This window comes from Anomaloglossus baeobatrachus, chromosome 8 (assembly GCF_048569485.1).
Source record: "Anomaloglossus baeobatrachus isolate aAnoBae1 chromosome 8, aAnoBae1.hap1, whole genome shotgun sequence".
NCBI lineage: Eukaryota > Metazoa > Chordata > Amphibia > Anura > Aromobatidae > Anomaloglossus > Anomaloglossus baeobatrachus.
Genome location: NC_134360.1, coordinates 38,626,657 through 38,647,770, shown reverse-complemented (window position 1 = coordinate 38,647,770; position 21,114 = coordinate 38,626,657). Strand labels below are relative to the sequence as shown.

General features: G+C 47.7%; 2 protein-coding genes across 5 annotated transcripts in view; one reads left to right on the top strand and one right to left on the bottom strand.

Annotated features, from left to right (window-relative positions):
* Positions 1 to 2,847: 2,847 nt before the first annotated feature.
* Positions 2,848 to 13,208, top strand: LOC142249132 (uncharacterized). Its single transcript, XM_075320733.1, has 3 exons — positions 2,848 to 3,655; positions 6,049 to 6,157; positions 12,697 to 13,208. The coding sequence occupies exons 1-3, from the start codon at positions 3,389 to 3,391 to the stop codon at positions 13,206 to 13,208; spliced, it is 888 nt and encodes a 295-aa protein (XP_075176848.1). The 5' UTR covers positions 2,848 to 3,388.
* An 876-nt stretch (positions 13,209 to 14,084) lies between these two features.
* Positions 14,085 to 21,114, bottom strand: part of DALRD3 (DALR anticodon binding domain containing 3) — a 26,963-nt gene continuing 19,933 nt past the window's right edge. For all 4 annotated transcript variants that reach the window (XM_075320729.1, XM_075320730.1, XM_075320731.1 and 1 more), the window contains exons 12-13: positions 14,750 to 14,818; positions 14,085 to 14,667 (exon numbers count right to left, since the gene is read on the bottom strand). In XM_075320729.1, the coding sequence (XP_075176844.1) occupies positions 14,548 to 14,667; positions 14,750 to 14,818 (189 nt within the window). In that variant the 3' untranslated portion in view covers positions 14,085 to 14,547. The remainder of the gene's footprint in view (positions 14,668 to 14,749; positions 14,819 to 21,114) is intronic.

The following is a 21,114-nucleotide window of genomic DNA, read 5'->3' as shown; positions in this document are numbered from 1 at the left end:
TGCTTTTGGACGTCCCACTGTCTGGGTCTCCCAATTAGGAGCGAAAAAGAAGAAGGGAATTTTGTTTACTTACCGTAAATTCCTTTTCTTCTAGCTCCAATTGGGAGACCCAGCACCCGCCCTATTTGTTTTTAGGGTTTCGTTTTTTTTCGGGTGCACATGTTGTTCACGTTGTTTCTTAAGTTCTCCGATCTAGTTATCGGATTGAATTTGTTTTTGAAACTGTTATTGGCTTTCCTCCTTCTTGCTTTGGTACTAAAACTGAGGAATCCGTACTCCTACGGGAGGGTGTATAGCCAGAAGGGGAGGGGCCTTACACTTTTAAGTGTAGTTCTTTGTGCGGCCTCCAGAGGCAGTAGCTATACACCCACTGTCTGGGTCTCCCAATTGGAGCTAGAAGAAAAGGAATTTACGGTAAGTAAACAAAATTCCCTTCTTCTCTGGGTTTTTTCTGTTTTTTCGGGTACACATGTTGTTCATGTGGTATGGTTCAGTTCTCCGATGTTTCCTCGGATTGAATTGGTCTTTAAACCAGTTATTGGCTTTCCTCCTTCTTGCTTTGGCACTAAAACTGGTGAGCCAGTGATCCCACTGGGGGTGTATAGCCAGAAGGGGAGGGGCCTTACACTTTTAAGTGTAATACTTTGTGTGGCCTCCAGAGGCAATAGCTATACACCCAATTGTCTGGGTCTCCCAATTGGAGCTAGAAGAAAAGGAATTTACGGTAAGTAAACAAAATTCCCTTCTTTTATGAAGTTTGTAAAGTTTTTCAGTATTATAGTTATATTCTTGTGCTTATAGGAGCAGTATTATAGTAGATATATTCTTGTACATAGGAGCAGTATTATAGTAGTTATATTCTTGTACATAGGAACAGTATTAATAGTAGTTATATTATTGTACCTAGAGGGCAGTATTATAGCAGTTCTATTCTTGTACATTGGAGCAGTATTATAGTAGTTATATTCTTGTACCTTGAAGGCAGTATTATAGCAGTTCTATTCTTGTACATAGGGGGCAGTATTATAGTAGTTATATTCTTGTACCTAGAAGGCAGTATTATAGCAGTTCTATTCTTGTACATTGGAGCAGTATTATAGTAGTTATATTCTTGTACATAGGAGCAGTATTATAGTAATTTTATTATTGTAAATAGAGGGCAGTATTATAGCAGTTCTATTCTTGTACATAGGAGGCAGTATTATAGTAGTTACCGTATTTTTCGCTTTATAAGACACACTTTTCCTCCCAAAAATTTGGGAGGAAAATGGGGGGTGCGTATTATAATCCGAATATAGCGGTACCTTGGGGTCCTGTCTGTGCGGCGATCGGGCGGCCGGGTGCCTGTGTGCAAGCGGCCGGGTACCTGTGCTTGCGTGCAGTGGCAGCCGGGTACCCGTGGCTGTGTGCGGCCGGGCGCTGTGTGTGGCCGGGTACCCGTGGCTGTGTGCGGCCGGCGGTCGGGTGCTCGTGCGGGCGGCAGACAGCTGCCGCCCTCACGCAAGCACAGGTACCCGGCCGCTTGCCTGCAGGGTGGGCGGGCAGCCTGCTGGCTGCCACTCTGTGCGTGCGGGGCGGGCGGCTGTGCAGCAAGTTACCCAGTTTGTCCTTGGTCCCACTTTAAAATGATGGCGTCGGGAGCGGACGCGTGTGCAGATGGAGCTCTTGGATGATAGCTCCATCTGCGCACGCGCTGCTCCGGGAGTCAGCGCGTGCGCAGATTGAGCCCTTGGATGAGAGCTCCATGTGCGCATGCGCCGCTCCGGGCAACATCACTTGAATCGGACCCGCGGACACACTGGGAAAACACGGCATCGGTCTGCTCCACCACTGAGCCGTCACCGCCGCTGCCACCACTGAGCCATCATTTGAACCGGGACCACAGACACTGGGACACTCACTGCACCGGCCTGCTGCACGACTCACCTGCTGCTGCCGCCACCACGGACCCCGCGGCTCCTGCCACCACGGATCCGCTGCCACTGACCCGCCGCGCCTGCCAGCACAACCTGTGCCTCCTGTGACCCCGCTTCACCACCACTGCTGCCACCCTAAGGTAAGAGAACACCGGAGTATAAGACGGACCCCATTTTTCTTTTTTTTACCTTTTTTTATGTCTAAATTTGAGGTGCGTCTTATAATCCGGTGCGTCTTATAAAGCGAAATATACGGTATATTCTTGTGCATTGGAGCAGTATTATAGTAGTTATATTCTTATACATTGGAGCAGTATTATAGTAGTTATATTCTTGTACATAGGGGGCAGTATTATAGTAATTATATTCTTGTACAATGAGCAGTGTTATAGTATTTATATTCCTGTACAAGGACCAGTATTATAGTAGTTATATTCTTGTACATAGGAGCAGTATTATAGTAGTTATATTCTTGTACATAGGGGCAGTATTATAGTAGCTATATTCTTGTACATAGGGGCAGTATTATAGTAGTTATATTCTTGTACATAGGGGGCAGTATTATAGTAGTTATATTCTTGTACATAGGGGGCAGTATTATAGTAGTTATATTCTTGTACATAGGACCAGTATTATAGTAGTATATTCTTGTACATAGGAGGCAGTATTATAGTAGTATATTCTTGTACATAGGAGCAGTATTATAGTAGGTATATTCTTGTACATGGGGCAGTATTATAGTAATTATAGTCTAGTACATGGCAGTCATTGGGACTTTCTGACTAATGAAATGTCTGGATTATTGTAATTCTGTAATACTTTTCACATAGTCTAAATGCACTCAGTTTAAAAGTAAAATGACGATAAGGAACGACCAGTCCGTTGCGACAGTCGCATTATATCTTAGTGCTGGAGGGTAAAATTATCTAAACACCAGTGTAGATGAATCCTACGTGTAAGTAATGGGTTCTGCAACTCTCTTGGCTCAGCATTACCATTTTCTAGTTTTATTATTTGCATCGAGCCTACACATAGGGCTTAGATGTTTTTGCCTGCAGCCTTGAGTTTTAGCTCTAGTGGGCGCTGGTGTACATAGTTCATTTCTGCCTTTCTATATTCTGGAGATCTCATGGAGACGGGTATATGACCTCTATAGTAGGAAGGCCCTGAGCGTCTTTGTCCGTGGATCTGAATCTGATCCTCTGGTTCCCATTCACTGGCTGTTGCTCTCTTGACAGCTTTTATAATAGATACAAATGTGCATTGTCAATGCCAGCCTGAATTATTGAGTATTTACCACCCATGAAAGGCTAATCTACTCCCAACCCAAGAGGCTTAATGCATAATTCATTTTCGTTGATATGAGCCCTCAGCAGAAACCTCCATGGTTCACCAGTGACACTTGGACAATGAACTTGGATAGCTGTCCATGCAGAGCCCTGGACAAACCTAAGCAATGCTGAAATGTTTGCATGGGTCTTCTGAAGACCAAAACAGAGCAGAATCCACTTCCTGCAATGCATCAGAATAGTGTCTCTAAAAAGCGGAGGTCAGATAGAGGGAACTCTAAGAGGGTGACTGTGATGGTGCCGGGTCATGAGGCTGCAGGTGGGACACGTGTAGCACCGTTGACCCCAAGGCTTTGCCTAAAAACAGAACATTCTCCAACTATGTCTCCAAGAAGCCAGAGCGACTGGAAGAACAATAGAGGACCTCGGCAAGAGAACTCCCTACCGAAGGTAGGTCAATTTTGAATTTGTGACTTCATATGAAAGTTGATGGGTGGCAGATTGCAACTAGTGGTGGAGAGTCGAGTGGTGGTGGTGGAGTTGTTTTCGAATGTCATGCCATTTCCTAGTCCTCTTGTTTGGTAGTAGTGCTTGGTGACGACCAATATGGGTTCTATTATCATTGCCCAAGTAGGTCTGACCCTGATTTCACCAATATTTGGGGTGCATAGTCTTTTGTAGGGGTTGAATCATGATCCCACGCTGCCTCCCAGATTCTTGCTTGCCAGGGAAGTGTGCACTCCTGATGATTAACAGTTTGGAACATTGGCATGGCTGAGCCGCTAGTCCAACCGGTATACTTTCTGATGCTGCTAGCAAAGGCGGCTTTACCCCTGCATCATGGGGGTAATGGCACCAAAGCTGGCTGGATCCGGCAATATGTCCAGCTTCAGAACAGTGTTTGTAAGGCCCGTTTCACACGTCAGTGAAAAACACAGACGTTTTTCACTGGCGTGTAAAACACGCACATGTCCCTGCGTGTGCCGAAAATCACGGCACACGTGGGTTGTCTAAGTGCAATCCGGGCTCCGTTCTCCGTGGCCCATGATTGCACTTAGAGATTCACTCACCTGCGCCCGCTCCCGCTGTCCATGGTGCTGATCGCTCCCGCGACGCAGCATCCGGCCGGCGGTGACCCCTGCAGGAGCTGCTTCCGGGTCGGCTGTGTCGCGCATAATGAATATGCGCGACAATAATGAGCCGGCTCAGAAGCAGCAGGGAGAACGGGCTGCAGAGGACATCGCTGGACGCCGGGTGAGTTAAAATGTTTATTATTTTAAATGCACGTTTTTTTCTGGCACGTGTTTCACGGACCACACCACTGCGTGGTCCGTGGAACATCAGTGATGCCAGAAAAAAATGGACAAGTCTCCGTGCAGCAATCACGCACACGCGGGTACGCTGCACAGAGACACGTGCAGTGAAAAATCACTGACGTGTGAGCAGACCCATTCATTATAATGGGTCTGCGTATGTCAGTGATTCTGGTACGTTTGTGCTTTTTTTTAAACGTCCCAGAATCACTGACGTGTGAAAGGGGCCTAAGCAATATAGCAAATAGCTTGTAAGCACACACTCCTTACCTAGAAAGACAGTCACCTCTGATGGACTGCAGCGGTGACCAGTCTAATATATAAAGCTGAGTGTGTGTGTGTGTGTGTGTCCGCTAAAGGAATTCGCACCGTCGCATTTACAATCATGAAATTTTGCACAGACACCCCATGTGACTCAGGGAATGTGAGACTGTTTTGACAGGAAAATTTAACCCCGCGCTTTACAGTTACTCTACAAAAAACCTGTCTCCATTAAAGTAAATGGAGATAGGAGCTACAGCTTATTAATAGCAGCTGTGAATGGTTGCTATAGGAACAAAATAAATTGTTAGTATAAGAAGCTTATGTGTGAGGTAATAAGATGTCGGTGGGGAGACTGATAGAGAGACAGACATAAGCACAGACCGAGACTGACAGACAGACAAACAGGGAAAGAGAGAGAGACAGGCAGAAACAGACAGGGAAAGAGACAGGCAGACAGAGGGTGAAAGGGACAGACTGTGAAAGGGAAAGAGACAGTGGGGGAAAAGAGACAGACCTGGAACGAGACAGACAGAGATAGGGAGACTGATACAGACAGACACCAACAGACAGACATACATGGATAGAGACTGATACACAAACAGACAGGGAAAGAGACAGACACAGACAGACAGACTGGGAGAGAGACAATAAGACAGTTACTATCCCGGGCCACGCCCGGGTACTACAGCTAGTAACCTATATGAATAAAAAATTCTCCAATGAACAGAGAGGTAATTGTAAGGCTATGTGCGCACAGTGCGTTTTTCGCTGCGTTTTTCGCGTTTTTCGGGTGCGTTTTTGGCCTCAAAACTGCATGACTTTGCTTCCCCAGCAAAGTCTGAGTTTTCAATTTTGCTGTCCGCACACAACTGTTTTTTAAGCTGCGTTTTTGAGCTTTAAAAAAAAAAAAAAAAAATGGACATGTCAATTCTTTCCTGCGTTTTTCTGCATTTTCCCCCCATGCAATGCATTGGAAAAACGCAGCAAAACGCAGAGATCAAAAATGCAGCCAAAAACGCACCAAATCGCGGTAAAAACGCATGCGTTTTTTTACGCGTTTTTTCGACGTAGGTGCGTTTTTAGCGGCCACAAACGCAGCGTCAAAAAGACAGTGTGCGAACCTAGCCTAAAGTTGTTGGTCTTTACAAGCACTTTGCAAATGTACCCATTTAATAAGATGAGACATCCCCTTTAAGAAGCTGCAGTGGACTGTGATAAGTTACTTGGAAGGAGTCTCGCTCATCGCCTTCTTATTTTCTATCCCAGATTCCAGCCGATGCCAGATGCCCAGAAATCGGGTTAAATGAACGCGTGGCTGACAGAGGAAAAGTATCTGCTTTGCCGTTAATCAAGAAAGGAGCAGGAAAGGTCACAGGTATGGGCTGTGCAGGTGGCATATGGGTAGGACGGGCATCTCCGTGTATGACACGCTTCCGTAGGGAGATGTTGGGCTTTTAAATGCAGGTGTTGGGGGCATGGAAATGTATAAAGTCAAGCGTGGCTTTATGCCACTCTCAAAGGTTTGTCTGGCTCCGACCGGAATTGTGCCCCCAGTAGGGTGTGCCGGGCACCGCCATCTGCCTCATAACAAAATTACTGGTACTTGCCAATGCCTGTAAATGACAAGTTCAGGTAATGAAAGGTGTGAGTCCGGTACAAAGCCTGGCTTCCACTGCACTTGGCACGTTAAGGTAGGTGTCAGTCTCGCCCCGCAGCGTAATGTTTTACATATTATATGTCAGGGGGTGTTACCTGCGCCATCACTCTCATTACAGGGGAATCTTCAAAAAAAAAATAAAAAATACATGAAAGGTGCCTGCGCCTGATGTCAGGTTTATAGTCTAATTTACCCGTATCAAATCCATGTTTAGCCACCTGCTCTTTTATATCACCAGTCGTAATGGCGAAGGCTTCACTAATCACGCTGCGGCTGCCGGTGTCAGGTATCTGATATAATTCTGTCTAACAAGGGAATGGATGAAACGCGCTAGAAGCTGAAGCAAAAGTTGAACCAGAAAATGTCACACATTAATAGTGACGGGTAGAAGAAACTTTTCTCATAATACTATGCAAAATTATCTCCGACAATTACTTTTTTCATTCTTACAAAGGCAACAGTTTATAATTGCACATTTTTTTTTCCAAGTCTGTGAAGTTTCAGGTTTCCAGTGCAGCCGGAAAAAATGTATCTAAATTATATTTTTATCTTGGTATTAAAAGGGATGTCAGGGATTTTGAGAATGGGTCATCAATATGAGATCCTAGACCTGGCACCCCACGATCAGCTGCAGCTCCAGCACAATGTATAGAGCTGAAACAGTACAGCGCCGTACACTATGTAGTGGCTGTTCTCAGGTACTGCAGCTCACTTCCTATTGAAGTGAATGTGATCAGAACTGCAGTACCGGAGAACGGCCACTACTTAGTGTGGAGCACTGTGCTGTTTGGTTCTGTATAATGTGTAATTCATGCTGCAGTAAACCCTGATAAGGTGGGGAGTGCCGGGTGTCAGACTTCGACTGATCTCATATTGATGACCTATCCTAAATACACTCCTAAACATTGAAATCACAAACACAAGGAAGAAAAGTCATGGAAATCACAGGGATGGAGATACTACTGATCTGCATCGGATGAAATACCGTATTTTTCGCTTTGTAAGACACTTTTCCTCCCAAAAATTTGGGAGGAAAATGGGGGGTGCGTCTTATATAGCGGTACCTAGGGGGGTCCTGTCTGAGGCGATCGGGCGGCCGGGTGCCTGTGGCTGCATGTAAGCGGCCGGGAATCTGTGCTTGCGTGCGGTGGCAGCCGGGCAGCCGGGTGCTGTGTGGGGTCGGCAGCCGGGTACCTGTGCTTGCATGCGGTGGCAGCCGGGTACCCATGGCTGTGTGCGAGCGGCAGTTGGGTGTCCGTGCGAGCGGCAGCCGGCTGCCACCCTCACACAGGCACCCAGGTGCCGCCCGGCGGCTTGTACGCAGGGTGGGCGGGCAGCCTGCTGGCTGCCACTCTGTGCATGCGGGGCGGTCGGCTGTGCAGCATGTTACCAGTTGTCCGCGGTCCCACTTTCAAATGATGGCGCCGGTGGAGCTCTTGGATGAGAGCTCTATCTGCGCACGCGCTGCTCCGGGAGTTAGCGCGTGCGCAGATGGAGCCCTTGGATGAGAGCTCCATCTGCGCATGCATCACTCCGGGCGCCATTACTTGAATCGGGACCGCGGACACACTGGGAAAACACCGCATCTGTCTGCTCCACCACTGAGCAGTCCCCGCCGCTGCCACCACTGAGCAGTCCCCGCCGCTGCCACCACTGAGCAGTCCCCGCCGCTGCCACCACTGAGCAGTCCCCGCCGCTGCCACCACTGAGCAGTCCCCGCCGCTGCCACCACTGAGCAGTCGCCGCCGCTCCCACCACTGAGCCGCCGTCGCCGCCGCCACCACTGAACCATGACCGCGGACACTCACTGCATCGGCCTGCTGCACGGCTCACCCGCCACGGCTGCTGCCGCCACCACGGACCCCACGGCTCCTGCCACCGCGGACGCCACCGCGCCTGCAACCACGGACGCCTTCGGCACCTGCAACCACGGACCCCGCTGCCACTGACCCGCTGCGCCTGCCAGCACAACCTGTGCCTCCTGTGACCCCGCTGCCCCCCTCCGGTAAGAGAACACCGGAGTATAAGACGGACCCCATTTTTCTTTTTTTTACCTTTTTTTATGTCTAAGTTTGCGTCTTATATTCCGGTGCGTCTTATAAAGCGGAAAAATACGGTAAATGGAAATAAAATATTCAAAATATCTTGATTTTTTTTCCAGAATGGAATATAAGCAACACACACCGAAATCCCTGCACTTACAGCCTTGGTTGCTATGAATGAGATTAGTAATGGACGTCTGAGGAAGATACTGCTGCACTGAATGCACTTGGGCAAATCATCAAGATCCTCTGCTGGCAGCTCCTGTGTAATCACCAACATCCCAGATGTGCTCAATTGTAGACAAATCCGGAGACACTGCAGCCATAGTGGCACTTTAATACCATGCAGAATGCTCACAGTTGCACGAGCAACATGCGGCCTGGGGTTGTGTTGAGAAATGGCTCCTGAGACGCCTTGAAGAAATAGTCGCACCACTGATGCAATTGAAATTGAGCATCCCATACAGAGCTGAAGGCTTCACACTGTGTTTATGCAAACCATCAGAAGGTATTTGCATGACATTGGGCTACGAGCTGGATATCCACCTACAGGTGCTTTATTGACCTCATGCCACCTCTTTCAAAGTCTATCATGGTGCAGCGCAAGAGTGCAAAGGAGACTGGAAAGGTGGTTTGTCCATTTTAGCGATGAGTCCCACTTTTGTCTCGAAGGGTGGAGACCAAGTGGGGGCAGCACAATGAACACGCCTTCATAAGGGACATTGTTCATATCTGAGACATCAATGGATGTAAATTGCTGCCAGCAGAGGATCTTGATGATTTGCACAAGTGCATTAAGCAGCAGAACCTTCCTTAGACAACCATTAATAACCTCCTCACTGATGGCAGCCGAGGCTGAAAGTGCCCGGATTTATGGACGTGGCTCATGCTCCATACTTAATAAATCCAGATGTGTTTTAAATGTCTCCATCATGTGATTTACAGAATTCCACAACTTTTCCTTGTTGGTGTTGCAATTTCAAAATTGAGGAGTATAGAAATCTATCTAATATCATAAAAATGATTTTGTCCTTTTTGGTTTCATTGTCATTATTCAGTCCCACTCAACAAGTGAAAGGGAATCTGTCAGCAGGTTTTTGCTATGTAAGCTGAAGCCAGTATGCTTCCAGGGGTAACAAAGTTCAAACATGCCTATTTTAATATTATTTGTTTGTTTATTTGTTTAAGCAGCAGGACCCTTATTATTGCTGGGACACAAAGTCCACTGCACAGCAGTCCGACACACCCCTGCAGTGATTGACACTTCACTGTCAATGTACAATCTCTATAGAGAGCCTGATGTGGGCATGGACAGCTCCCTGGGCTCAGCTACATGACTAAAACCAAAGACTCAGATTGTGTCAGAACAGTTGCACCCAGTAATCTAAGTGATACAGCATTGGATTCAAAATCTCCTTGGCTATCTCATGATACTCTCGGATAAGGTAGCGAAAACCTGCAGACAGATCCCTTTTAAAACTGTTTTTGGTGAACACACTAGTCTAATATTTACAGTTACTATCCTCATGCTCTGTAACTTGCCAGTTACTTTAATTCAATGGGCAGTTCATCAGCATTCTGCCAGCACCATGGGTGCTGGAAATTCCTTTCTACTATATTGCTCATGCCATTCTCAACTGTTTTTTCCTGTTGTTAAAGTGGTATTCCCATCTTCAAAATCCTCTCTCAATATGTAGTAGGTGTAATATTACCAAATACCTCCGGTTAGAAATGTGGTATAGTTCTCCTGCTACAGCCATATCCCTTACCTCATGTGCAGTGCATTGCAGCTTTGGTATCAGTGTTCACCACCACTCATATAATGAGTTAGGGGTACTTTTCACATAGCGAGATCGCTGCTGAGTCACGGTTTTTGTGATGCACCAGTGACCTCATCAGCGATCTTGCTGTGTGTGATACTGAGCAGCGATCTGGCCCCTGCTGTGAAATCGCTGCTCGATGCACACAGCTCTGGTTCATTTTTTGGACGTTGCTCTCCCGCTGTGAAGCACACATCGCTGTGTTTGACAGCAAGAGAGCAACGATCTGAATGTGCAGGGAGCAGGCTTCTGGCAGCCTGCGGTAAGCTGTAACCAAGGTAAATATCGGGTAACCTAGCAAAGGGCTTTGCTTGGTTACCCAATATTTACCTTGGTTACTAGCGTCCGCCACTCTCAGGCTGCCAGTGCCGGCTCCCTGCACACGTAGCCAGAGTACACATCGGGTAAATAAGCAAAGCGGTTTGCTTATTAACTCGTTGTGTACTCTGGCTAGGAGTGCAGGGAGCCAGTGCTAAGCGATGTGCGCTGGTAACCAAGGTAAATATCGGGTAACCAAGCGCTTGGTTACCCGATATTTACCTTAGTTACCAAGCGCAGCGTCACTGGGGGCTGGTCACTGGTCGCTGGTGAGATCTGCCTCATTGACAGCTCACCAGCGACTATGTAGCGACGCACCAGCGATACTGACCAGGTCAGATCGCTGGAGCGTCGCTAAAGTGTAACGGTACCCTTAGATTGTAGTAGTCGTAACCATGGATACCTAAGCTGCACTGCCCTGCACATGAGGTAGAGAGGTAAGAGATATGTGACATTCTTCAAAAAGGGAGAAAAGGGTGCTCAAGTAGGAGTCCACTGCAGTAGCAAATATTCATAAGAACTTGGCACTCCAGTTATACGGTACAATAACTATTTTCTTTCAAAATTGCAATCCATTGCCCTTATCTCCTGCAGTCCGGACCCGCTATACTACACCCACTCTAGCGGATCTGCTTTTGGACTTTAACGCTATTCAGTCTTTCTGATGAAGGCCAAACATCAAATTAGCTACATGCAACGGATTGCAATTTTGAAAGTAAATCGTTATTGTATCGCACAACTGTGGAGTGCCAAGATCTTATGAATATCTGGACAAGAAGTGGCTTAGCTAATAATATTATTATTAGACCTACTACATATTGGAATAGGGCCTTGGGTTGGGAATATCCCTGAAAGCTTGCCTTTTGTTATGCTTATAGACAGGAGAGTAGGGGCAGAGAAAGACCCGTTTATTTATTTATTATGTAAAGAGGTAACAATCCACCCCCCTCCTGTAGTGTTAAATACCGGCCCCCATGTCATGTAATTCATCTCACCTCTCTGCTTCTACAGATGGATTACGCTTTACAACAGGCAAATGGCCTGCAAGGTAAAGAGAAAAGAAACCCTCTAGGGGCCGGCGTGGTGAATTTTATACAAAAATTCACGCTCTGCTTAATGGGAACCTGTCACCAGTTTTTTTGCCCTATAAGCTGCAGCCACCACCACTGAGTGCTTATATACAGCATTCTAACATGCTGTATATAAGAGCCCAGGCCGCTGTGTAGAACATAAAAAACACTTTATAATACTTATCTAAACCAGTCGCTGCGGTGGATGTGGCTCAGATGGGAGTCTTCGTCCTCCGGTGCCGGCGCCGCCTCTTTCGGCCATCTTTGTTGCCGCCTCTGTCGTCCTTCTGAAGCCGCGGTACATGACGTGTCCGACGTCATACACACTCACCGGCATTCAGGTCCTGAGCAGGGCAGATCAAAGTATTGTAGTGCGCCTGCGCGGGAGCAGCGAGTGTGTATGAAGTAGGACGCGTCATGCACACAGGCTTCGGAAGGAGGACGAAGATGGCCGAAAGAGGCGGCGCCGGCACCGGAGGACGAAGATGCCCATTTGAGCCACATCCACTGCAGTGACCGGTTTAGGTGAGTATTATAAAGTGTTTTTTATGTTGTACACAGCGGCTTGGGCTCTTATATACAGTATTCTAACATGTTGTATATAAGAGCCCACTGGTGGTGGCCGCAGCTTATAGGGCAAAAAACTGGTGACCGGTTCCCTTTAAAACTGCCACTAACATCATGTATGGATTGGCCTACTACCATCCTCTAGTAGCCTCATGTATGGGTGCCCTTTTATTATGGGCACATCATGGAGGGTATTGAATTGGTGCCGGGTACATTTTATAGACAACAAAATTGTTTTGTGCAGGTAATAGACAACCCTTGATGTCCCCAGTGTGGTTAAGGTCTAAGGCTAGGACCCATCACCTCTTCTATGATGGTCGTTGGCCCCAAAGTCCACTACTCTGTGCCACAGAACAGGGTCCAATTCTTATGAAAGATATAGACATGAAAATCTTATTGTTATTTCTTGTTCTTAGACCTAATATTACTCTGTCTTCCAGCTTTAAGTTTTCAGGATACTGGCAAGAACACAAACCTCGCCCCCGCTCTGAAGGCGTCATCGACCAGGGGGAACCAGAAGTCTCAACCCATTCTCGCCAGTGATATGACACCATGGGTGAGGGCATCTCCTTCAGAGACCTCGCTGACATGTCTTCTTCACAGCATCCCATCTCCAAAGACGTGCCCTGACAACATCGCCGACTACCCGCAAAGTCAAAGGGAGTCAGCCAACAAGGACAACTGGAGTCCGAAAGCAAGTCCCCATGACCAGCCACCATCCAAAGACAAGGCTAATGGCAAAGCTAAACTCAGGGGCCGAAACGGAGTGACCAAGAGAAGGTCCTTTAATAAATTTCATAATATAAAATTACCTCCAGTCCCGGCAGTGACCGAGCTCAACTTCAGCCGCAATTTCAGCTTTTCATTCTTTGAGTTACCACAACACCAGGGTCCCCAACACTGGCTCCTGCGGCAGAAATACGTTTATATGGTGATGAGACAACTGCAATAAACCGACTAGAAATGAGTGGCCTGCGATGAATTCATGCACAATTTCACTTTAATGAGGCAATACTATAGTCGTTATAGGGGCAGTATTATAGTAGTTATATTCTTGTATATAGGGAGCAGTATTATAGTAGTTATATTCTTGTACATAGGGGGCAGTATTATAGAAGTTATATTCTTGTACATAGGAACAGTATTATAGTAGTTATATTCTTGTACATAGGGGCACTATTATAGTAGTTATATTCTTGTCCAAAGGGGGCAGTATTATAGAAGTTATATTCTTATACATAGGGGGCAGTATTATAGTAGTTATATTCTTGTACATAGTAACAGTATTATAGTAATTATATTCTTGTAAGTAGGGGGGGGCAGTATTATAATGGTTTTATTCTCCTACATGGGGGCAGTACTGTAGTAGTTAAATTCTTTTACATGGGGGCAGGATTATGGTAAAGTTTAGAATATAATTAACTTTATTTTAGATTCTTATGAGGCAATACTATAGTCGTTATAGGTGCAGTATTATAGTAGTTATATTCTTGTCCATAGGGGGCAGTATTATAGTATAGTCTTGTACATAGTAACAGTATTATAGTAATTATATTCTTGTAAATAGGGGGGGCAGTATTATAATGGTTTTATTCTCCTACATGGGGGCAGTATTATAGTAATTATATTCTTGTACATAGGTGGGCAGTATTATAGTAGTTATATTCTTTTACCTAGGGGGGCAGTATTATGGTAAAGTTTAGAATATAATAACTTTTAGATTCTTATTCTTTAAGGGTTAATAGTCCCCTATAATATGACATATGCCTGATACATACAGAACATTAATCTACTCCACAATCAAACTAAAATCAGAATTCTCATCTGTTTTAAATAAAAGCACTTTATTATTTTGAAGGTAAAGGGCATTTTGCCAGAATTTACCATTAATGCAGAGTTATCGTAGGGGAGAACAGACAATAAATGACATATCAAAAATATTCACATTTTTTATAGCTGTAGATTTTTCTCCTCGATGAGCCATCGTCTCCAACTATACTCCCAAAATTCACAGCACAGACATTAGATAGATGTATGGAATGTCCTATGTCTAGAGGAGTAAGATAACTGTCTGCAGATTATCGGGCGCTGCTCAGCTCCAGGGGAAAATTGGAGGATTATTAATGATGTAACCTCCAAACCCCTACCCTGCAAATGGTTACAACAGTTCTTTAATGCCCGTGTCTTGCGTTCCTTCCTCATATACCACTTGTTATTTGGGTGTACGGGCTAAAGCCACGACCATAAGTAGATCATGAATTAATCAGTCCCATGTTGTTTGATCTTCCGTCCTATATCTGAGTAAGTGGTGAAATGTGAATAGTCTTTAATGCAGAATGCAGCACCCTCTGGACGGCTTTCATCAGCTGCAAGCGAGCAAACATCTGACTGAAGAGATGAGGTCGCGGCTCCTGCAAAAATCATGAAACTAGCTTTATTTAGGTGCAAAAATAAAATTAAAATCTGCCTATAAAGCTATGTAACATAACTTACCCCTAAAATGTGCACCCTGTTGTAGTAACAGCTGAAATCCATGCTGAGGCTGACGAGGAATTTACACACCTGAAATAAAACCAATATTCGGTGTATAATGCGTTGGACCTATATAATAGAGAGCTGTGGAAAGAAAGCGCAATAGGGTCTTACCCCAATATGGAAAAGGTAGAAACGTAAAATCAAACTCACCTATAGCGGTTGTGACAGTCACAACCCCTATAAACACATGTGAAAATCCAGGTCAAAGGCAGCAGTCCCAGGTTTGGCTGATAACCGAGAGTAGTGGAAGAAGGGTTTTCAACACCGCGCCAATGACCCAATCGGATTCAGAAGAAGATTAATGTGTCTTTATTTTCTTGCACAGGTCAACGCGTTTCAGGAGTCTCAGCTCCCTTCATCAGGACAACAGGCAAAAAAACATCATTGAGGTTTGAGCTGAGACTCCTGAAATGTGTTGACCTGTGCATGAAAATAAAGAAGCATTAACCTCCTTCTGAATTCGATTGGGCCATTGGCGCGGTGTTGAAAACCCTTCTTCAACTACTCTCTATTATAATGCATTGGACCTGAGAGCTGAGAGGCCAGAAGTGGAATGATCTGCAGCTGTAGAGATGCTCTGATGCAGGCCGCTCCGATTCGTGGCTTAAACAATTTCCACCATGTTCTGATGAGCTGACTGTCCCAACATTTAAGACTTACACAGACATCTGTGAAATTCGATTGGATTTTGGACTATGCACAGATCTCTCAACCTGATCTCAACAGGCTCATATACAGTGTGTCCACCCCTATTCTGTCCACCGCCATTAACATGAGAACGGCGGCAGCTATAGGCATAGAAGTGGTGTCTAGGTATAGTAAAGTAGTCATGCGCTACGCAATGAAACCACCTATAGCGCCACCTGGTGGAAAACAACGGAGTTAGCATTTTTATCTCGAAAACGGAACAAGATAGAGAAAAAAGTGAATTACAAAGTTGTAGGGCATCATTAATACAATACGAGTCGACACCTTGCATACAGAAATGCTATGATTAGAACATGTAAAACTCACAAGGCTGCGGACGTGAAGCGATACCTCATGGAGACCTTCCTACAAGTTATTGGGTATGGTGGCTGCGTGGATGGCCTCCACCTGACCTGACCCCATTGGACTTCTTTCTGTGAGGTCACATCAAACAGCAGGTGTATGCGACCCCCCCACCAACATTGCAGGACCTACGACGACGTATCACAGATGCTTGTGCAAACGTGTCACCTACCGTATTGTACAATGTGCAGCAAGATACAGTATGCTGTGCAGAGTCCAGATGTGCATTGCAGCTGACGGGGGACACTTTGAGCATCAAAGTTAAATGAGCGCCATATGCGTGACCAGCATTCAGTGTTTTGGGGGGGGGTCATGAGTTTCATATCATAGCATTTCTGTAAGCAAGGTGTCGATTCGTATTGAGTTGATGATGCCCTACATTTTTTTAAATTTACTTTTCTTTTTCGCTCCTAATTGGGAGACCCAGACAATTGGGTGTATAGCTACTGCCTCCGGAGGCCGCACAAAGTACTACACTTAAAAGTGTAAGGCCCCTCCCCTTCTGGCTATACACCCTCCCGTAGGAGTACGGATTCCTCAGTTTTAGCTTTGTGCGAAGGAGGTCACACACGCACGCATAGCTCCATTGTTTTTAGTCAGCAGCAGCTGCTGACTATGTCGGATGGAAGAAAAGAGGGCCCATACAGGGCCCCCAGCATGCTCCCTTCTCACCCCACTGTATGTCGGAGGTGTTTGTAAGGTTGAGGTACCCATTGCGGGTACGGAGGCTGGAGCCCACATGCTGATTCCTTCCCCATCCCTTTTTACAGGGCTCTGGGTGAAGTGGGATTTACTGGTCTCCAGGCACTGAGACCGTGCTCCATCTACAGCCCCTGGAGAAGATGCTGGATTGGAGCGGAGTACATCAGGGACATGGCCCTGCTTCCTCAAGGTACTCTGTGTCCCCGTGCATTTCGCGCTCACACCGCAGCATGCTGGGTGTTGTAGTGCGCCGGGGACATCAGCGCTGCGGCGCTTGTGCCATGGCCTCATTTCAGCTTCGCTGAAGCGGGCACACTTTTGGGGAACGGTCGCGCCGGCCGCTGGGACTGCGGCGCGGCTGGCACTTGTGGTGCGCCGGGGACTTCAGCGCGGGCCGCGCTTTTACGGCGGCCGCGCTGATAACTCGAGTCCCCGGCTTTTGCGGCCTGGTTCCGTTCGTTCCCGCCCCCAGACCTGCCAGTCAGGAGAGGGGCGGGACGCTGGTCAGTGCATCAGCGCTGAGGGCTGGAGTCGTTTTTACATACTCCAGCCCTCACAATAGGCACAGAGGGGACACTGTTTCCCGCACTTTTGTTTGGGAACTCCCACGGGCCGCCCCTCTCCACAGACGCCGGCAGCCATTCCTGCTGACACGCTGAGCTGCAGAGGGGAGCCGGGGAGACCCAGACAAGGAATTCTGCGCCTCTTACCCGCTATTCAGCGGGCGGTAAGCAGCCCTCCGGGCTCACCCCCTCTTGTGCCAGTAGTAATCTTAGTATTTTGTTCCTGCAAATACTTTGTACTGCATAGCGCTGGTCGCCTTTTGGCTATAGACTCTCTCACATTGCAGAGAGCCAACAGCATGTCGTCCACAAAACGCAAGGGTGCCAAGGCACAGACATTATATGCTTCCTGTACCGCATGTGGGACTTTTCTACCGGCAGGCTCCAATGACCCCCATTGTGTGCAGTGCTCGGCCCCTGTGGCACTTGCACAGCCGGGACCTCCGCTGGACGTGACCCAGGGTGTACCACCTGTGAATGCTGTCCAAGTGACAGGAACTGAGTTTACAGCTTTTGCTGACAGAATGTCTCTCACTATGTCACAAATTCTTGACACATTGCGGGCTAGGCCTGTACTTCAGGCCACGGACACTGTGCAATCATTGCCCCCTGGTCCCCCTCAGCTGAATTACTTCCAAGCTCCGGGACGGGCACATACACCTCAGGGTGAAGACTCTGACTCGGACGATGGTCCCAGGCAACCTAAGCGGGCTCGCTATGAGAGGCCTTCACATTCATCTCAATGGTCAGGATCCCAGCGAGATGAATCTATGGGTGATGAGGCGGACGTAACTGATCAGGATTCTGATCCTGGGACCGCTCTCAATCTAGATACACCAGATGGTGACGCCATAGTTAATGATCTTATAGCATCCATCAATAAGATGTTAAATATTTCTCCACCAGCTCCTCTTGTAGAGGAGTCAGCTTCGCAGCACGAGAGAATCCATTTCAGATATCCCAAGCGTACATTAAGCACTTTTCTGGACCACGCTGACTTTAGAGACGCAATCCAGAAACCCCACGCTTATCCGGAAAGGCGTTTTTCTAAACGGCTTAAAGATACACGCTATCCTTTTCCCCCTGAGGTGGTCAAGGGTTGGACCCAGTGTCCAAAAGTGGATCCTCCAATTTCCAGGCTTGCAGCTAGATCCTTGGTTGCAGTTGAAGATGGAGCGGCACTTAAAGATGCCACTGACAGGCAGATGGAGCTCTGGCTGAAATCCATCTATGAAGCTATTGGAGCGTCGTTAGCGCCATCTTTTGCTGCCGTATGGGCACTCCAAGCTATCTCAGCCGGGCTTGTGCAAGTCGACTCAGTCACACGTGCATTTGCCCCGCAGGTAGCACCATTGACCTCGCAAATGGCGGCATTCGCGTCGTACGCGATTAATGCTGTTCTTGACGCTACAAGCCGTACGGCAGTGGCGTCAGCCAACTCCGTTGTTTTGCGTAGGGCCCTGTGGTTGAGACATTGGAAGGCAGATTCTCATTCCAAGAAGTGCTTAACCAATTTGCCTTTTTCTCGTGACCGATTGTTTGGAGAGCGTTTGGATGAAATCATCAAACACTCCAAGGGTAAGGACTCATCCTTACCGCAACACAGACAAAACAAACCCCAACAGAGGAGGGGTCAGTCTGGTTATCGGTCCTTTCGAGGACCGGGCAGGTCCCAATTTTCCTCGTCAAAAAAGACTCAAAAAGATCAGAGACGCTCAGATTCTTGGAGGTCTCAGTCACGCCCAAAAAAGACAGCCGGAGGAACCGTTGCCAAGACGGCGTCCTCATGACTTGCAGTCTCTGATTCCCACACCCTCGGTCGGTGGGAGGCTTTCCCACTTTGGCGACATTTGGCTGTCACGCGTCAAAGACCGTTGGGTGAGGGATATTCTGTCTCACGGGTACAGGATAGAGTTCAGTTCTCGTCCGCCAACTCGTTTCTTCAGAACTTCTCCACCACCAGACCAAGCCGATGCTCTGTTGCAGGCGGTGGCCGCTCTAAAGGCGGAAGGAGTGGTGACCTCCGTCCCTCTTCAGGAACAAGGTCACGGTTTTTACTCCAATCTGTTTGTGGTCCCAAAAAAGGACGGATCGTATCGACCCGTCCTGGATCTAAAGTTGCTCAACAGACACGTAAAAGTCAGGAGGTTCCGGATGGAATCCCTACGCTCCGTCATAGCCTCAATGTCTCAAGGAGATTTTCTAGCATCAATAGACATCAAAGATGCGTATCTCCACGTGCCGATTGCGCCAGAGCATCAGCGTTTCCTACGCTTCGTCATACACGACGAACACCTGCAGTTCGTAGCGTTACCTTTCGGTCTGGCAACAGCCCCCCGGGTCTTCACCAAGGTCATGGCAGCAGTAGTAGCTGTCCTGCACTCGCAAGGTCACTCGGTCATCCCGTATCTAGACGACCTGCTCATAAAGGCACCCTCTCAAGAGGCATGCCAACACAGTCTGAAAGTGGCACTAGACACTCTCCAGAGTTTCGGGTGGATTATCAACTTTCCAAAGTCTCATCTAACCCCGACCCAATCACTGACTTATCTTGGCATGGAGTTTCATACTCTCTCAGCGATAGTGAAGCTTCCACTGGACAAGCAGTGTTCGCTGCGGACAGGAGTGCAATCTCTCCTTCAGAGCCAGTCACACTCACTGAGGCGCCTCATGCATTTCCTAGGAAAGATGGTAGCAGCAATGGAGGCGGTCCCGTTCGCGCAGTTTCATCTGCGCCCTCTACAATGGGACATTCTACGCCAATGGGATGGGAAGTCGACGTCCCTCGACAGGACTGTCTCCCTCTCTCAGACTGCCAAGGACTCTCTGCGTTGGTGGCTTCTCCCCACCTCATTGTCACAGGGAAAGTCGTTCCTACCCCCATCCTGGGCAGTGGTCACGACGGATGCGAGCCTATCAGGGTGGGGAGCGGTGTTTCTCCACCACAGGGCTCAGGGGACGTGGACTCAGGAAGAGTCCACCCTGCAGATCAATGTTCTGGAAATCAGAGCAGTCTATCTTGCTCTGCGAGCCTTCCAACAATGGCTGGAAGGCAAGCAGATTCGGATTCAGTCGGACAATTCCACGGCGGTGGCGTACATCAACCACCAAGGGGGAACACGCAGTCGCCAAGCCTTTCAAGAAGTCCGGCGGATTTTGACGTGGGTGGAAAGCAAAGCGTCCACCATATCCGCAGTTCACATCCCAGGCGTGGAAAACTGGGAAGCAGACTTTCTCAGTCGCCAGGGCATGGACGCAGGGGAATGGTCCCTTCACCCGGACGTGTTTCAGCAGATCTGTTGCCGCTGGGGGACGCCGGACGTCGATCTGATGGCGTCACGGCACAACAACAAGGTCCCAGTTTTCATGGCACGGTCTCACGATCACCGAGCGCTGGCGGCAGACGCCTTGGTTCAGGATTGGTCGCAATTCCGACTACCCTATGTGTTCCCACCTCTAGCATTGTTGCCCAGAGTTCTCCGGAAAATCAGGTCCGACTGCCATCGAGCCATTCTCGTCGCTCCAGACTGGCCAAGAAGGTCGTGGTACCCGGATCTGTGGCATCTCACGGTAGGCCAACCATGGGCACTACCAGACCGTCCAGATTTGCTGTCTCAAGGGCCGTTTTTCCATCTGAATTCTGCGGCCCTGAACCTGACTGTGTGGCCATTGAGTCCTGGATCCTAGCGGCCTCAGGTTTATCTCATGAAGTAGTTGCCACAATGAGACAGGCTAGAAAACCATCCTCAGCTAAGATCTATCACAGGACGTGGAAGATATTCTTAGCTTGGTGCTCGGCTCAGAGGGTTTTTCCCTGGCCATTTGCATTGCCAATTTTTCTTTCCTTCCTGCAGTCTGGGTTGGAAAAAGGTTTGTCGCTTAGCTCTCTTAAGGGTCAAGTCTCCGCGCTATCCGTATTCTTTCAGAAGCGCTTGGCACAGCTTTCTAAAGTACGCACGTTTCTCCAAGGAGTTTGTCATATCGTTCCTCCTTACAGACGGCCATTGG